At 37.9% G+C, this 17813-nt stretch overlaps 2 protein-coding genes across 13 annotated transcripts; both read right to left on the bottom strand.

Annotated features, from left to right (window-relative positions):
• Positions 1-392: 392 nt before the first annotated feature.
• LOC137101693 (uncharacterized) lies at positions 393-8330 on the bottom strand. 10 transcript variants are annotated; one of them, XR_010911096.1, is made up of 8 exons: positions 7135-8224; positions 6145-6947; positions 5874-6031; positions 5504-5604; positions 3286-3385; positions 2176-3172; positions 1941-2044; positions 393-1798 (listed from the first exon to the last, which is right to left on the bottom strand). XR_010911096.1 is itself a non-coding variant. In XM_067480412.1 (6 exons), the coding sequence occupies exons 2-6, from the start codon at positions 6943-6945 to the stop codon at positions 3037-3039; spliced, it is 1296 nt and encodes a 431-aa protein (XP_067336513.1). In that variant the 5' UTR covers positions 6946-6947; positions 8259-8330; the 3' UTR covers positions 393-3036. The 10 variants fall into 10 exon arrangements, 3 of the variants coding, with proteins under 3 accessions (XP_067336513.1, XP_067336515.1, XP_067336512.1); XR_010911095.1 differs by having other exon boundaries at positions 393-1801; XR_010911097.1 differs by having other exon boundaries at positions 393-2305; positions 2817-3172.
• Positions 8331-8976: 646 nt separating this feature from the next.
• Positions 8977-17072, bottom strand: LOC137101511 (S100P-binding protein-like). Of its 3 annotated transcripts, XM_067479995.1 has the most exons (8): positions 16995-17072; positions 15273-15352; positions 14544-14571; positions 14152-14308; positions 13790-13887; positions 12717-12816; positions 12494-12597; positions 8977-9736 (listed from the first exon to the last, which is right to left on the bottom strand). In XM_067479995.1, exons 4-7 carry the CDS (start codon positions 14256-14258, stop codon positions 12498-12500), a joined length of 405 nt encoding a protein of 134 aa, XP_067336096.1. In that variant the 5' UTR covers positions 14259-14308; positions 14544-14571; positions 15273-15352; positions 16995-17072; the 3' UTR covers positions 8977-9736; positions 12494-12497. The 3 variants fall into 3 exon arrangements, with proteins under 3 accessions (XP_067336096.1, XP_067336097.1, XP_067336095.1); XM_067479994.1 differs by lacking the exon at positions 8977-9736 and having other exon boundaries at positions 11400-12597; XM_067479996.1 differs by lacking the exons at positions 8977-9736; positions 14544-14571 and having other exon boundaries at positions 11399-12597.
• Positions 17073-17813: the final 741 nt, after the last annotated feature.

The following is a 17813-nucleotide window of genomic DNA, read 5'->3' on the forward strand; positions in this document are numbered from 1 at the left end:
AGTAATCTTTCAGCATCAACGCCCCAAGACTTTTTCTCAAGCTACTGTATGTACAATACAATGCATGAAGAATATGCTCGGTTGCAGTAATTTTGCAGGGTAGTGAGGAGACTGAATTTTAAAAAAAATAATAAAAACATACACATTATGGGTAATTGTGTATTAGACTAGATATATGCCTGAAACTGAAATTCACTATACAGAGAAGTTAAAACTACTTCATTATGTGAGATTCTTGAAGAAGCATGGTTTAGAAAATGAACCGCTTTGTTAATGTTACCATGTTTATATTCATTGTATGACGTGTATAGCAGTCATTGCTTAATGAGGGCTAGCATGGTTTAATTATTATGCACAAGGTTACACAACTTCAATTATGAAGATTATGGTGTATGCTTACTTGTGTATGCTTAAATAAAAAAAAAATATTTTCCAGAAAAGCGTCTTATCATACTTGGAACAATAACATGCAACCCAAGATATGTGACCATTCTAGAAAATTTCTAAACACCTACAAAATCCAGAAGACCCGCTTTACCTTTGGTGAATAATACATGTGACATCACCTCGTGAGCCTCAGACCTCTTCCAGTCAAAAAAATAAAAAATTATTAATTAAAACAGCACCTAGGAATTGTTTTACTGGGAACTAATGGAATTTTACCCATAATATAATAATCCTCTTGAAAAATTCACCCAACAGGATTTGAGGCAAATACATTTTGTCAAGTCAGCACCATGTGCAAGAAAGCTTGACATTAATTTGTAATGACTTGGAAATCCTACTCAAGTTCCACATTAGATTGTCTTTGCATCAAGACAAGCAATTGTTCAATTTCCATAAGCAGCTGAAAGGGAGCTCGGGGATTTTGTAGCAGACTCCCTTTTGTTTTTGGTAGTGCAGTCTTTCTGGGAGTGTGGGCAATATGGGCAGAGCTGAGAGATGTCAGATAAGCACCAACATCTTCCTCACTGGAGAGATCCTGCCCATGACTGGAGTTGCAAACACTGCTGAAAAGTGTGGAGAGATGCTGTAGCTGCTCAACTGCACACGTGCCTGCAGTCTCCACCTCATGTGTCACGAGGCCTTCACTGACACCCACACACACCTCTACCTTCTGGATGGATGGCCAGGGACAAGCTGCCCCACTATCTGTACAGGCAGGATTACTTTAACAGCCTGCATTATTCAATGAATGGGACCCTTGGCATTAACGTCTATGTACGAGTCCCCAGGGGTTGCTTCTGTCAACCTGTACCATACAGCACTCAGATGCTGCATAGTGGAGAAATAGACAAAGAAGCAGTATTTCTCAACAAATACAAAAAAGAATGACTGCTAAAGTGTAATTCCAACACTCTAGGCTTTATTACTATGAATACTAGTAACACTGTCTAGACCCCACTGTGGACCTTGGGATTGGGTTATCCATTCAGTGCTTGGGGCACTTACACTTTCCTTACAATGTTACAAATACCACAGAGAATCCTCCAGCCAGCTGAGTGTATTCTGCAGATCTACAAATAAAAAAGGGTCAGTTCACACGAAATTGCTAAAATAATTTTTCCCCCTGAATTTCAAGTGATAGTGGTAAGGCTAACCTTGGCAGATGCTGTATGGATTCGGCCTGGTTTCAGCCCTGACCAAATCATTTTTAGTTGTCATTTAACATGCGGTGTGAACATGGTCCCATGGCCACATCACTCACTCAAATCACCAACGATCCTCCTCTGGATTGATCAGTCAAATTTCTGGCAAAAATTTTGTTACTAGTTCCACAACCTGATTTCCAGCATAACTGCTGTCAAAAAATGTTAAAGAGGAGTGAGTTAGTTACTGGAGTAACATTAGTACTTCACCTGTTATAGCTACAGTACCATCCATGGGCTTCAATGGTATGGCTGATTGGTGTACAGACTGCTGCGACAGAGGGTACATACCTAAACCAAGTACAATAGGACGAGTCTGCGCCTGATGGTTTGGGACTAATCTGCTTTAGGCTTTGGTCAAATTAAGCCATCACAACCTCAGGCTCAGGTTGTGCCTACAGGGGAAAAATAAATAAATGCAGCCCAATGCAGTCATATACAGAATTCTGCTTAAGAGCACACACACAATGCGTTCATCTTCTCTTGATCTAGAGCTCCATATTATTTATTCTCACTTCTTGTTTACCTTGTCTGTTGCACAAACCCAACCTGAGGCTCTGCGCTGCTGTTAAGGGTGAGTTCTACATCACGAGCGACTGATACAGTGTGATCAGAAAAGTCAGGGGTTCTTGCCAAGCAGAAAGCCAGATTAAAATCTGTGAAAGTGAGTTAAAACAGACACAAAATAATACATTTAAATAAATCGTTAGCTTTTGGTACTAGGTTTTGAAATTTCAACCACTGACACATCTGTTGATAGCTCAAAATTGTGAGTGACCTGACTTTAATAAATACCAGTTAGCACAATGACAATCAAAAGATTGTATTTCATCATACACCAACAGACTCTTATGTCAATAAAAAATGTCAAATATAGATTAAAACTTGACAGGCAAGGTGATTCAAACATCCATGTTGAAGATTCCTTCAAAGGTATTATCATATAGTTACATGCATAGCCCCAAAAAACAAACAAACAAAAAAAAACGAAAAAAAAAAACAGTAACACCAAAAATACACACTACAAAACCAAATAAAGAAAAACTGTGCACTGTTATCCAAAAGTTCTTAAAAGAATAATTTTAGTCATTGTCTGGATTAATTTTTGACAATGCCCATGGAGGCACTAACATAAATAAATACAATAAATCAATCTCCTCTACTCACGGTTCATGTTTGTCATTCTGCAACGTGGAATAGCTTGTTCGGCTTTCCTGTGTGACCTACATTATAAAACCGGACAAATCTCAACCAGACACGAAGGTCTACCACACAGAGGAACACATGACAAATGGGGACCGATGAAAATACAATTAATTTAGAAAATGACTGAAGTTATCCTTTAAAGCTTAAGAGCATTTGTTTTCAATAATGATGTCCACAATTACTAGTTTAGGGAAATGAAACTTCTTTTAAAATGTTTCGGGAGCCTCGCAAAGCGTTGGTAGGACTTGCACTTCTTTGCATGCCATTCATGGAGAGTAATTTGTGCTGGAGAATTCCCAAAGCGTCTTTGGTAGTTCCTGAAAGTAAACAGATCCTAAGCCACGTGGTTTACATTGTGTGAGACAGGTCTGCCGTAAGACTGTTAAACACTTTATCACTAAAGAAACCCAATTTGAAACACTGTACGTACCTGGATGTGAGGTCAGAGGGATGCTGCCACTGCCTGCACTCAGAGCCTGATGTCTGGTCAGCCACATGGGACATGAGGTTTAGCAGTTCTGCCATGATATCTGGGGGGAAGAAAAAAAGGAAAAAAAGAAAAAAAAAAAAAAAAAGAGTTAAGAATTACAATGACTGCCAGTTCTGAATCCACCTTGATGCTGGGGTGGGCAGTGCACACCCAAATGTTTTATGCCCCTCTAACCCAATGCTCGGTTCCATAGTCCGCAATGTTTAGGACACAGAATCAACCCTCTTTCAATTGTTTGTGTTTTTTTTAATTGCCACTATAGTAGGCAAAATGATTACCACCTAGTGAGCTCTTGTATCACTTGCAGCAAAAGTCACTATGTGTCACATTAAACTAAACATATAACAAAGTTCTCACTGTGTTCAAAATACCAAATTATGGTTGAACATAAATAGGAAATAATTTAATAAAGAAAGACATAAATAAGAAATAAAGAGGAAATAGAGATACATAAATGTGGAAAAGTGTGGCTATTTCTGTGTTGTCCATCTGTAGAGTCAGTGGTCCATCTGCTGCAGAAAATACAGAGGGGATGTTTAAAACTGCCATTTGAAGGGGGAGTCCAGGGATCTTAATAAAAGAGACAAGGAGTAAAGCAAAAACAGAGGAGGACTGATGGGAACTGACTTAATAATGCTACTAGGTATGTTAGCATAACTTTTGTTAAAATGTGATTCATTGCTAAGGGACTATGTTTGAAAACCCAGGATTTGAGTAAGTGTGCGCATTGGGTTTGTATAATTGGTAAAAAGGGGACGACTGAATCCTCTAAAAAAAATAAATAAATAAATTTTAAAAAATAGTCGTCAGAAAACAAATTAGCCTTGTGTTCCTGTTTAAAGGTGAAGTTGGTCTGAGACAGGTGCCCTTTATGTAGTCAATGTGATCAAATGAGTGAGAAGTTGGAATAAAATAAGTTATTTTCTGTTAACTGAGTATTGTAGCAGATTAGACAATCAAGAAGTGTAGATCAAACTAGGCATCCAGAACAAACATCTGTTGGTTTTTAACATTTACCTTTTGCTCTTCTAAATACAGCCTTTGCTGAAACTGGTTTTTAAAGTAAAATCTTGCATATCTGGGCCTTTATAAAGTAGGAATCTTATTCCTACTATGAGGACAAAATAAAAAATATTTGAAAAAGATATTTGGCAAAAGTTCTATTGCACAAGTAAGAATGCAGCTATATTAGTAATAGTAATGACCCATTTTATCCAACAAGCTAAGGTATTTAAGTATTGAAATAGCTGGTAATCATTCACATTTCTGGTGGTTCTACAATGTTTCTACAATACAATGTTTACATTTTTATATTATTACTCAAGAATCAGCTTCTCAACTGTCGGTAAAGTGATGGTTGGCTTCACTGTTTAACCAACTATAAGCCACTCCTAGTATCCCAATGCGGTTTCTGCTGAGGAGTAGTTATGTACGTTTCTAATGTTTACACCAGCAGCACCAAGTATTCATTTAAACTGCTACAGATTTTTAAAACCAAAAAAGGGGCTAACTGTGGGCGACTGTGGCGCAGGAAGGTAGACCGGTCATCCACCAATCTAACAGTTGTTGTTTCAATCCCCACCTCCTCCAGTCACATGTCCAAGTGTCCTTGAGCAAGACACTGATCCCCAACTTAATTGCTCCCGGTGTTGGCCAGCTATGTGAGTGTGATTGTGATTGTGAGTGTGAATGGGTGAAAGCGCTTTGAGTGCCAATAGGTAGAAAAGTGCTATACAGTAGTACAAGTGCAGACCATTTACATCTATTGTGCACAAGTTCATCTGCTGCAACTCTGATTTCACTTTATTCATACTCCATCTGTTTTATAATCTACTGTTACCTTGTAGCAAGCCTCGCCCAGCTGTGTGCAGACTGAGAAAAGCATTAGAAGCATGAGTAAGGAGTAAACACAGTCAATAGGAGTCTTCTCTCCACACACACACAGCACTCCACAGCATTACAATTTACTGCTAAAATGGAACAGCTGTTATTTCAGCTATATGATGTATAGCAGTATGTGAAAAATTAATTCAGTGCAGAGAAACAAAAAACACATCAGATAACATCTTTCAGCAATATTTAAAACAAGTTTAAGCAATGTTCCCTATTCAGGTTTGTGGGAGTGTAGTTAGTGTTGTGGTGGAGCTCAGGTTCATACCTTGATCTCCTCCCTGATTCTCATTCATGTGTCTGGTGACCAAATGGACATATTGGCACTTTCCATGCTCCCAGTCCAACTCTCCATTAAAGACCACCGGGCTATATAAAAAATAAAAAAAATGTATAAATACAATTATTATTACTAAGAGAATCACTCTGTACAAGCATACTACTAACCAAAAGCAACATGCTTCAGACATCCATCCAAGTAGAAGCACATACTGTTAAAGTCAAACTATGGTCTATAAATACCCATTTTTGATACACGAAGGCAAACTACATATATTTAACCTTCTAACCACTAAATTTCCTCATTATGTTATATGGTCATACAGCTCCCCCTAGGGGTGAGGCCACCATTACACTACCTGTGACTCCTGGCACGGCTGACACATTTATCACTCTGAGAAACTCCATTCTCAGCTGGGTTTGGCTTGGTACATTTCGCGTTCTGCTTTGACGAAGGAGGTGTCACTAGTTTATTGCTTGTGGTGTGCTGGCTGGGAACCACAACAACTGATTTCACCTTGGGGGTGAGGGGGGGCACAGAAGTAACACATTATGTACAAAATGAGTCCAGCAAATAAATGTGAGTAGAACACTATCATTACCTTCATCAATACAGCTGTTGAAACTTACCTGTACTTGAAGAGGCAAAGTGGTTTCATACCCCATGTCCAAAGTGGTTTCCTCTGAGCTATGAGTGTTCTGCGATTTATTAATGGGCTCTACAGTATGTCCCTCCAATTTCTGTTGTGCTTCCACTCCACATAGCCTCTGCAGGGGACTAGAGGTAGCTGTAGGCAGCAGAGAATGTCCTGACTGAGGGGAAGTCTGTCCCATTTTAGGTCCTGCCTTGTAAGACATAGAGAAGCACCCCTTCTCCTCCTGACCCCCATTTACATCCAGACACGGCGCTCCTGTCAGCTCCTCCTTGAGGCACAAGATTTCTTCAACGTCAAAGTCAAAAATAGGTGCAAGATTTAAGAGCACTTTTCTACACATTAAACTGTGTGGCACAGGCCCTTTACTACCTTCTGCTCCGGCTGATGACCCACATTCCACATGCTTACACTGTAGCTGTGAGCTCAACATTTCACTTATGCCACTCTTCTGTGCAGGTGTAGAGGCAGCAAAAGGGGATAGTGTGTCATGTCTATCAGAGGGGCTGTAGTAGTCCATGAAACAGCCAAGATCAGGGGACAAAGACTTTGGACTACAGAACTTTTTTGCTGGAGTGTTATAAAGGTCATTGTAAATGGAGTCATGCAACTTTCTCTTTTTTACACAACTGTTGATTATTTCAATTTTAAAGTTAATAAATGAATTAGAAGAACTTGTCAGGTGACTGTCCTCTTTGTCACTAGTGATCATCCTTGAATATACTGAAAGAGGCTTTAAGTGCTCAAAGCTGGTCACTGATTTACATTTTTCATCCATGGCTGTTGGGAGAAAAAAAAAGAAAAATCATTTAAATACCACTGGATTCAAACACAGACACATAAATGTAGTGAAATAAGGCTAATTCAAAAGCAAGAAAAAAAACCTAATAAATAAAATAAATCAAGATGTAACAATCCCCACCTGCCAAAATACCTAAATCTATCATTAAGGGAACTATGCACTTACTTAATTTGGACAGTAAGGGTGATGTCCACCACCTTGGTCTTTGTGAACCCACTTCTATCCAAAACCACACAAATGGTATTATTGTAAGCACACCGTCCTCTTCTGACATACTGATAGAACAATTGGCTTTACTGCTTCCTCACAAGTTTGGAGAAAACATAGTAAACTAGACACCGTTGTTTCTCATCGTGGTTAAACATAAATGTTCTCATTATTCTATTCAATGAGTTACATGCTGAACTTAAACTTAACCTAACTGTAGTATTTAGAGATAAAGATAAAAACTACTGTCAGGTCTATCTGTGATGACACCCTTGAACACTGAATAAATGTGACAAATTTACATCCTACAGTCACATCTACTGGACATGAGTAGTCACAGCAGCGGCAGTAAGATCCTTAATGTGACAATCTGTAGAGTAAGTCATCTTCCTTTCACCTCCTAACCACCATTATACTTTTTGATACCTGATGTTTGTAATATATCATGCTAAACATCACGTCACTGATATAATGTCCCCATACTTGTCTAAAACAACTAGTGGAGCATATTTGGGGCAGTGTTTTTGTTTTTTGTTTTTTTGTTTTTGTTTTAGACTAGTGTAAACTGGAAAATGTGCCTTTTAGAGACTAGCTGAAAGGACTCAACCCTTAATAGAGGATAGAGACAACAGTCTCTTCCTAAACCATTCAGAAAACTACATGTTGCACAATCTGCAAAAAACTGAAACAGAAATAAAACTTGTTTCTTTTATATTTTTTGGCCCAACTTCACACTAAAAGTTTTATAACTTATGAGTAAACATAGAATGACTTTCGAAGCTAACGTTAAATAAAACCTACATTTTTAGCTTAATTGTTTAACAATTACTGATGGAAAAAAAATGAACTAACTTGCTTTTCCCAGAACAACCACATTTTCTCCTTAACCAAACTGGGTTCACGCTGTTTCTTGACTTTCAAAGGCAGAAATACTCAGCAGGTCTGTTAGCTCGCAGCAAAACTTTGTTCAACTCTATCAACGCTACTGCTCATTTACAAATGTCGGCTGTCCGTGGTTTACATTTAATGGCAAGTTGATATCAAGGGTATAACAAAATGGAAGAGCGTGGAAATAAACTCACCTCCTTCTAAAAGTCAGAAAGTCAACCACACCCTTACTGCTGCTCTCACACACGCCAGTGACTGGATTACGTTTGTGAATGTGGCTGCATGCTGTTTAAAGGGATGGGGGCGCTGTTCAAATTTAAACTTTATTTAAATGTTATTGTTTATGTCTATATTGCCTTAAACTCTAATATCGACCTGTGCATTGAATCATATCCGCCATTTACTGTGCACCTTGTTATAAGTTAGACAAAGGTTACTTATTTTAAGAAAACTGGGATAAGCCGAAAGGACAAAAAATAAACAAACGAATACAATCATAATGACAGACACAATAACGTTTTACAAACGATCATTGTCGCCAGTTAATACAGTCAGAGGCATTTCCTCAATAATTTGCAATGTACTGTAATTATTTAACTTCAGTTCCAAATGTCTGCTGTGTACAATATCTAATTTATCAGCTCTACTTCATTATAGTATAAAAAAGTGTTCGGACTAAAGCTAATACTACACTTCGCTATCGAAGAGGTATGTTATGTTAAAAAGCTTCAGTGATATAGGATGTTATCGTTGCCATTAGAAGATGGGTAAATTGTGGCCATTAATAGATGGACACAGTCAGCAACAATACTGGGATACTAAGGGGCCAAAATTGTGGCAAGAAAATAACACACACACCATTACAACACAATTATCAATACAAGAACATTCCCAAGGCAATGGATGCTGGAATACATTTAATCAAATCAAAATGCACTTTGGACTTTCTGGGATCCCACATCCATCATAAAGAATCGAATCATTTAATTTCTCCTTGAGGGGCCAGAATTCATTGTCTTAATCTTAAGATTAATTACTACAGGTGATCATCCAGGAACATGATGAGCCTACTGTTTGTAACCCAAAAATCTACTTTCTTCTCTAGGGTGCAACTGTTTACCACTAAGTCCAATAGTTAAAGTGATCAGAAGCACTGTAAATACCATGAACAAAAATGTTAATTGGGATTCTTTATGACAGGTTTGAAAAATCTCATTTTGACTTACCACTCTTAATTCCCAATTCCCAAGTTAACATCATAATAACACAGCTCTTTGTACAATGCTATATACACACATTTGAACCCAAAACAGTCTTTGTCTAAATGCTTTTCTATTTGTACTGTTTGAATTATAGAAACATACACTGATCTCTTGTTTCCGTGCAGATGGTTGGGTGTGGGAACAGTGATCAGCTTGATAAGCTTGTGAACAGCCTTGGAGGACAGAAACTTTTGCATCTTTCAGCTTCAGGAAGTGGAGTGAAGTACATTTTGATCCACGTCCAAACTCTGATCACCTTTCCATTGCTTTGGTGGTTCTGAACACTGAGTACAGAGGCTTATGGTTTCTGTATCATGTGCTCCTGTAATGTGATCATGGATCCCTGGGTCTGCCACATCTTTCCCCTCCTTTTCTCCGGTTCCTTTGCAGGAGGTGTTGCTGTGAAGTGACTGCAAGATGCAGAGAATAAAAAAACACTATCAAAAGAACTACAAAAAGAACAAGATTATGTAGAGTCGCTTTTTTAACAAAGAATTTTAAAAGTCTAACTTTCAGATGTACACAAGTAAAGTTTTTTGGACAAATGTGAAACATTTGAACTGCCTGCCACTTCATTACTACATCTGGTTTAAACAGATTTCAGCTGCCTAGCTCTTTAAACAAAATGAGGTGAGCTGTTTAAGGGTAAAGGGTGAGGGTAAAGCTTTGGCAAGTGTTAAAGGGCAATAGTATTTGACAACATCCTTAACACACAAAACCACATCTTTCTGCTCAATACTGTGCAGTGTTTCTTAATTCTGGTCCTCAAGGACCCCTGCCCTGCTTTTTTCTTCCCCAACTAACCCTGCACTACCCAGTACTGATTGCCTGGGTCAGGCAAATTTAGTCAGAAGTGCAGGGTTAGTTGGAAAAAAACAGAGCAGGAGTTCTTGGATACCAAGCTTGAGAACCACTGCTGATACTGAAAGTGTTTATTTTGGTGAACTGAAACTGATCCATGAAAGTAGTCTGTGTAACCCTGATTTACAGCAGAAAATAATATGACACCCAAAACACATACTTTAGTGTCAAAATAAATATTTTAAACATTTAACTGCCTGTGTAGATGCAGTTGTTTACCTACCTTATTAAGCTGTCGCTACTTTCCCCAGTGTCCACAAGTGTTTCCACCCAGAAGCAACTAAATGGTAAGAAATAAGGGGAAGCTTCTTTCATAAGTTGTGAATTGAGTTCACTTACAAGTGTATTGACACATTGCAGATTTAACTTGAGCAATTTGAGTTTTTGGGATGCAAATAATTTGATAAAAATGTTCCCGGGCTGCTTTTTGATTATATTACATGTTATTCACTCCAGTTTTCTTTTGGTTGTCATCCAGAAAACGTGGATTTGTTACTGCTTACATGGTACATCTTTGTTTTTATCTATATTGTTTTGAAATAAACAAGCAATCGTTGAATGTGCTCCATAGATTCCCTCCTGCAGGGATCAGAAGATGCTGCTTCGAGTAAAAGTCCAAAGGCTGTAGCATCACCAACTAAGAACTGACAAGGGATAAGTGGTGAGAAATGTAGGGTCTCAGCTTTGTATAAACAAAAGCTAGTGTATGTCACCTGGGTATGAATTAGGATAACAAAGATCGAGTTCAATACTGGTTATGCTTTGATTAAAGATCAACAGCTTTCAGCTTGTCCCTTCAGTGGTTGCCACAGCAGAACATGTGCCGCACTTTAATTTGGTATGAGTTTTTTTACACAGGATGCCCTTCCTGCTGCAACCCTCCCATTTTATCAGCGTAGGACTGGCACCAAGGTGGCCCTTGATTGCTGGGTGGGTTCACAGCTGGTGGGGTAGGATTTGATCTAGAGGTCTTCTGCATCCCAACCTGATAATCTACCCATTTAGGTACCAGCCCCCCTCCAGCAGTGCTTTGATTAATCTCCCTTGTTCTGCCTTTTCTATCCCTGTACTCTAGTTTATGCATGTGATGTGTCATAAAGTGCTGTGACAGTAACTGCATTCCAGATGGAAAGATTCATGGACACAGTGGAAAGCAGTAAACGTTTTAACAACTAGAAGTCGTTTCCAGACTAGCTTGAAAGATTCAATCTATTCCTAACAGTTTACAACATGTTTTACAACCCCAATTTAAAAAAAGATGTGTGTGGGAAGATGTGTAAAGTTTAAATAAAAACAGGATACAATGATTTGCAAATCTCATCAACCCACATTTTATTCACAATAGAACATAAACATATCATATAATTGAAACTGAGATGTTTTACCATTTCAAGGAAAATATTGGCATATTCTGAATTTGATGGCAGCAACACATCTCAAAAAGGTTATTGCTGCAAATAAAAAAACAAATGCAGGAGCATTTGACAACTAATTAGATTAATTGGCAAGACATCAGTAACATGACTGGGTATAAAAGGAGCATTTCAGAGAGGCTTAGAATCATGAATGTGCAGATGGGGAGAGATTCACCAATCTGTGACAAACTTTCTCTAAATCTCAGAAGAATCTTCCTCAATGTAAAATTGTGAAGATCCCATCATCATTATATCATCTTTTGATGATATAATATCATCAAAAGATTCAGAGAATCAGGAGGAATCTCAGTGAGCAAGGGACAAGGTCAAAACTGGATACAAATGATCTCCAGATCCTCGGGTAGCACTGCATTAAAAACAGGCAACACTACATGGGCTCAAGAACACTTCCATAAATCACTGTCTGTGCTCACTGTGCAATCCAAAAATGGAAGTTAAAGCAGTATCATGCAAAGAAGAACCCATATGTGAGCAGTATCCAGAAATGCTGCCATATTCTCTGAGCCCAACCTCATTTAAAATGGTCTGAGGCAAAATGGAAAACTCTTATGTGGTCAGATGAATAAAAATTTTAAATTCTAGGAAACCATGGATGTCGTGTCCTGCAGAATAAAGAGAAGAGGGATCATCCAGCTTGTTATCAGCGGACAGTTCAAAAGCCTATTTCTCTGATGGTATGGGGTTGTATTAATGCCTATGGTGTGGACCTATGGTTCTATTGGGAATAAAATATGGGTTGATGAGATTTGCAAATCATTGGATTCTGCATTTATTCACGTTTTACTCATCATCCCAACATTTTCTGAATTGGGGTTGTACAATAAAGCTGTCCACAATTATTAGTAGAGGGAAACTGACTTCTTACAAAACCTTTTCAGAGCTTCCCAAAGCGTTGGTAAGAGTAGTGATTCTGAGCCTGCCATTCACTGAGGGTGATTTTTGCTAGTGAATTTCCAAAACGTCTTTGGTAGTTCCTGAAACCAGATAGATCCAAAGCCACATGTTTAACATTGTGTGAGACACATATGCCTTAGGACTGTTAAAAACGTATCCAATGACTATACATAAACCCAATGTGAAAGATGTAGTATACCTGCGTGTTAAGTCAGAGGGATGCTGCCAGTGCCTGCAGTTAGAGCCTTTTGTCTGGTCAGCTGGTCTGGTCATGAGGTTCAGCAGTTCTGTCATGATATCTTAAAAAAACAAAAATTACTTTTTCAAATTAAATGTAAAATTAAACAAATACATTTACAATAACTGTTCACAAATGCATGGAAAAAGGAAAAAGTCATTGTCATCATTATGAATGTAATATATCACATTTCAGATAAAGTGCAATGTCTGGGCCTTTAAAAGTTTATGGCTTATTCTACGGTCAGGAGGATATAAAATATAAAAATAACAATGAGATATTTCTCAAAATAGCGGCCATCAGCCATTTCTAAAGATCAGAATCGGCCATTAAAAAACCTGTATCAGTTAACCACTAATGGATAATAAAACACCCATTAAACGAGCATAAATGAAGAAAACTGTTTAGCTAACTATTTTACCTATCTTAATGGCAAGTTCTGGTGGACTTTAACAGCCTCTACACTTTATAAAATCAATTTTTATTTGAATAGAAAATAACAACAATTTCTAATCAATTGGCAGACCTGGTTATTATCCTTCAAGGAATAGAGCGGTTTAGGTGAAGTATTTCCTTAACCGTATTTCCTAAGACATACCTCCAAACTAGTGTTTTTATTATTGCTCTGAAAAAATCTTGAGAGACGCACTTACTCATGTCAGAATCCAATCACAAACCAATTCTAGTGACCACAATGCTTTGGGAAACACGACAGAGGCTAGAACATAGTGTTAACTGGGCTAGCTAATGTTAGCTGATTCCATGCTCTGGAAGTATTTTGGAAGTATTGTGTGGGAGTCTTGAGTTTTTGTGACGTTCATTTTTATAAACTTTATAATAATTAATTTTAACTTTAAAAACACTCCAAAAAGTATATGAATTTGATTGCGGAATTGCTAACTTTAATTGCTTACCTTTATTCTCCTAAAAAAGGGAGAAGAAAATTCCAAGTAATTCAACGATACAGTCACATCACATTATGCATCAAATCAATGCAATGCATTCAGTGTGTGCAGTGAGACTCAGGTTCATACCTTGATCTGCTCGATTTTCGTTCATGTGTGCAGTGACCAGGTGGACATATTGCCATTTTTCATGCTCCCAGTCCAAATGTCCATTAAAGATCACCAGCCTATTAAAAATAAAACTTTTCTGTACAGGTACACTACTAACCACATGCTTAGGACAGCTATCATAAAGTACAGAGAAAGCCCAACTGTACAAATTATGCATACACACAGCCTTATACATACAGATATAGCACCAGAAGCCAAACAGGCAAGAATATGCATGTCATAATATATCCCCTTTAGAACCACTAAGCCACCACTAAACCTCCATATTGTGTTATATGGTTATACTCCTCCCTCTGGAGGCGAGGTCATCACTACATTACCTTTGACTCCTAGCACTGCTGACACCTTTGTCACTCTGGGAAACTCCATCCTTGTCTGGGTTTGCCCAAGTACGGTTAGTGTTCTGTTCTGACAGGGTATGTGTCATTGGTTTACTGGTGTGTGTGTGCTGTTGGTATCCGCCAGAACTGATTTCCCCTTCAAAATGCACAGAAGTAACACGGATAATCAACACACTCAGCCCAGCAAAATAACATAAACCGTAGTGTTTGCAGGTTTCAACAACTCAAATTTGAGAATTCTCTCGAAAAGTTTAAATGCAATTTAAACTGCAAACAAAAGAATTGTTTGAGATTTTTCAATGAAAAGTATTTTCAAGTATGAATCAACTTAAAATGCTACAGAGGAGGGTGTAAAACAAGAAAATCCTTACCTGATGGCTGTTTTAGAAAAAAGAGACACTGGAAGGCAGTGACCAAAAACCCGATCCACATGTAAAAATATCATCCAAGTTACTATTAAGACCAGCTTGAAAAATCCCAAACTCTTTAAGGAAAGTTGAATTTTCATTCTGAATATGACCAAATTCACAAGAACATCGCCAAAGTAATAAAATAAAAAAGCATGTTTTAAAGATTCAATCTAAAACTTTGATCTCATCTTTGGATGAAAAGCTATAGGTGATACTACTGTGCCCATAAATGACAACAAGTTAAGGGCACAGTCATTTTTAAACAACAGTAAAGCATATATCTTTTAAGCCTTATTTAACATTAATGTTAAACAATGCAAAAATGTTCAGATTCTGACTTTAACAGAAGGAACACAAAAGAATTTTGAAGCAAAAGATGAATAAATGAATCCCAGTATGCTACAAAAGAACATCTAACACAATAAAGTTCAACGGCAGCATCTTCTACAATTGTGACATATGGCTAAATCTACTACTCTTAAGTAGTTACAAACAAAAAGTGAGCATGATCACCTTTTCAAAGGATGGTTTAGCCTACTGTAGGATTGGATTAGTAACTCCAGGTTCCATTAATAAACTTACAACTGAGTGAAAATCATTTAATATCTACAAAAGCAAAGAGAAACACTTGACGTCTCCCTTGAGTCTACATAAAATAAATAATAGTCCCTTCTTGTGCATCATCCTTACCTCCTTTTGTAGGGAGATAGTGGTAGCTGTCAGAAGTTGGGAGAAGAATTCTTGAGGAGAATTCTGCTCCACTTTAAATCCTGTTTTATAACACAGATACACCTCTTTTTAAAAAACTTGAAATACAAACCAAAAACAACATGCAAACATATAATCTAGGTTCCAGATGACTAGTGTAGCCCCTCTCTCACACCCATAGTAATGTTCTCCAGAACACAGATAGTGAACTTTAACAATAAACTACATCACAATAGTAGTTTTGATCCAACTATGTTCAACCCAAGTAGCATTTGAAGGTTGCAATAGAATAAGTGTTTTTAATCCCTAACTTCTTAAACACTTTTTAAAATGCTGGAAGACATTTATGGTGTTACCTCACATGGTTGCTTTAGACCATCACCTGTTCCTGCTACAGTAATGCTACACAGATAATATGGCGGATGAGAGCTACAACAGAATTCTGTACATTTTGAAAATATGAACCAAGGTTCCTAGTAAAAATCATCAATTGTTGAAGTGCCTTTGGCCAAGACACTAAACCCCCAACACCCCATCCTCATTCCCAGCCATGCAGCCGGTCCCAAGTCTGGTGAAAATTGGGGAGGGTTGCGTCAGGAAGGGCAGAGATTTTGTTCATGCTTCTGGTTGTTACAGAATACATAAATGTCAAATTTGGTGCAAACATGCATTTCATTAGTTATAAATGTAATTATTATCTGCAGCTGATCCACTGTTGTAAGCCATAATTTTGACATTTCTACCAAGTGTGAGAGCTTGTGACAGTCAGTAATTAATTCCAATTCGAATTCGAAAGTCAGAAGTTTATGTCAACGTTTTTTTTCCCACTAGATTGATTGTAGTAACTGTTTAAATGACATGATATGAACGCAGTATTACTGTCGTAACTCTAGATTAAAACATCATCATCAAATTATTAGAGCTAATTCAAAGTACTAATTCTTTGTCTTTTTTTTTTTACTTTATTAGTATACCATAACATGTGATACTACAGGACATGTATTCAAAGAAAATCCAACAAGCTTTCCAACACCTATCAGTATAGATCAATGTTGCTCTTCATTTACTCAGTCTACTCATGTTTTCTTTCTTTCTTTGTGAATCCACTATTCTGTCAATCTCTGAAACAACACAAACAGTATCACATAAGCACAGTGACATCTTCTGAGATAAGGTCCAAAGTTTGGGAGAAACCCATAGAAAAACAACAAATCTTGGTTTAACTTAATGTAACATTTGAATGCATCCCCAAACGGACAAAATGCACGGTTACTGTTTACTTTACACACAACGATGAGTGGTTAAGTAGTAACCTGAAGTTAACTACGGGTTTGACTTAAACTCCTTGTGCAGAGAGGTTTCACCACAGAGGTTTCATATCATGCTAAATACTCCCACCCCCGCTAAATCCGTAGACAATTAAGCATATTTTGGGGGGAATAAAATTAAAATGTGAGCATTCGTCGCACCTGATTTAACATTAGCCAAACTTCAACTTAAACATGAACTTTCTGGGCTTCAGCTAAAGGTAAGAAAACTGGGCCCACACCCACGATGAGGCTCCGGCAAAAATATTTGGCATCAATGCTCAAGTTCACGTTAACTGTTTATTTACAAATGTAAACCTTTACAAACGTCTGTTTAAAGCAAGTTAAAGCCAGCCAACTACATTTAGTTTTACGGCTCTCACCTAAACTGACTCACCTCCTTTCAAATTCCGCAAACAGACCACCTAACTTGCCGCTTATCACACGCGCTTCTGTGTTTGAATTACAGGCACACGTATTTGAAACTACAAAGCGCGCGCGATGTTGGGGAGGGTGTTCAAGTTCAAACTTTATTTAAATTGTTTTGTCTGTTTAGGTAGAAACGTTTTTCATCCTCGTACTTCTTACATAAAACATCTGAATTGACCTCGACTCAGGAAATTTCACAGCATTTGCATTGAATGACTCGTGCATTTGAAACATGTAGCCACACTGTGGCTTGTGAACAAGCTGGTCAGATAAAATACACTCACTGCATATCTAACACCCAAGATTTGTTTTTGGTAACTTCAATGCATGTCAAGACCGTCAAGGCCTTTCTCTTCCCTTCTTTTCTGATGGTTATTCTATTGATACACCCCCCATCCCTCCTCAAATATGCAGTCATTGCCAAAAAGTTCAGCACCTTTGCAATTCTGTCAGAAAATGCAACCCTTCTCTCAGAAAATACACTAAAAGAAAGATGAAAACTCAAATCTGATACAATTCCACACAGAATTGGAAAATCCCCCTTTGGAAAATGTAACTGGAATCAATCGCCTCCTGTAACCATGAATGAGTTTCTTACACCTCTCTACTGGGATTTTGGACAACTCTTCCTATGCAAACTACTCCAGGTCATTCAGATTTGAAGGAAGACTTCTCCCAACTGCTTCTTTGAGATCTCTTCACAGGTGTTCTATGGGATTCAGATCTGGACTCATTGCTGGCCATTTCAGAACTCTCCAGTGCTTTGCTTGTAACCATTTCTGAGGGC

The sequence above is a fragment of the Channa argus genome, chromosome 16 (genome assembly GCF_033026475.1).
Source record: "Channa argus isolate prfri chromosome 16, Channa argus male v1.0, whole genome shotgun sequence".
NCBI lineage: Eukaryota > Metazoa > Chordata > Actinopteri > Anabantiformes > Channidae > Channa > Channa argus.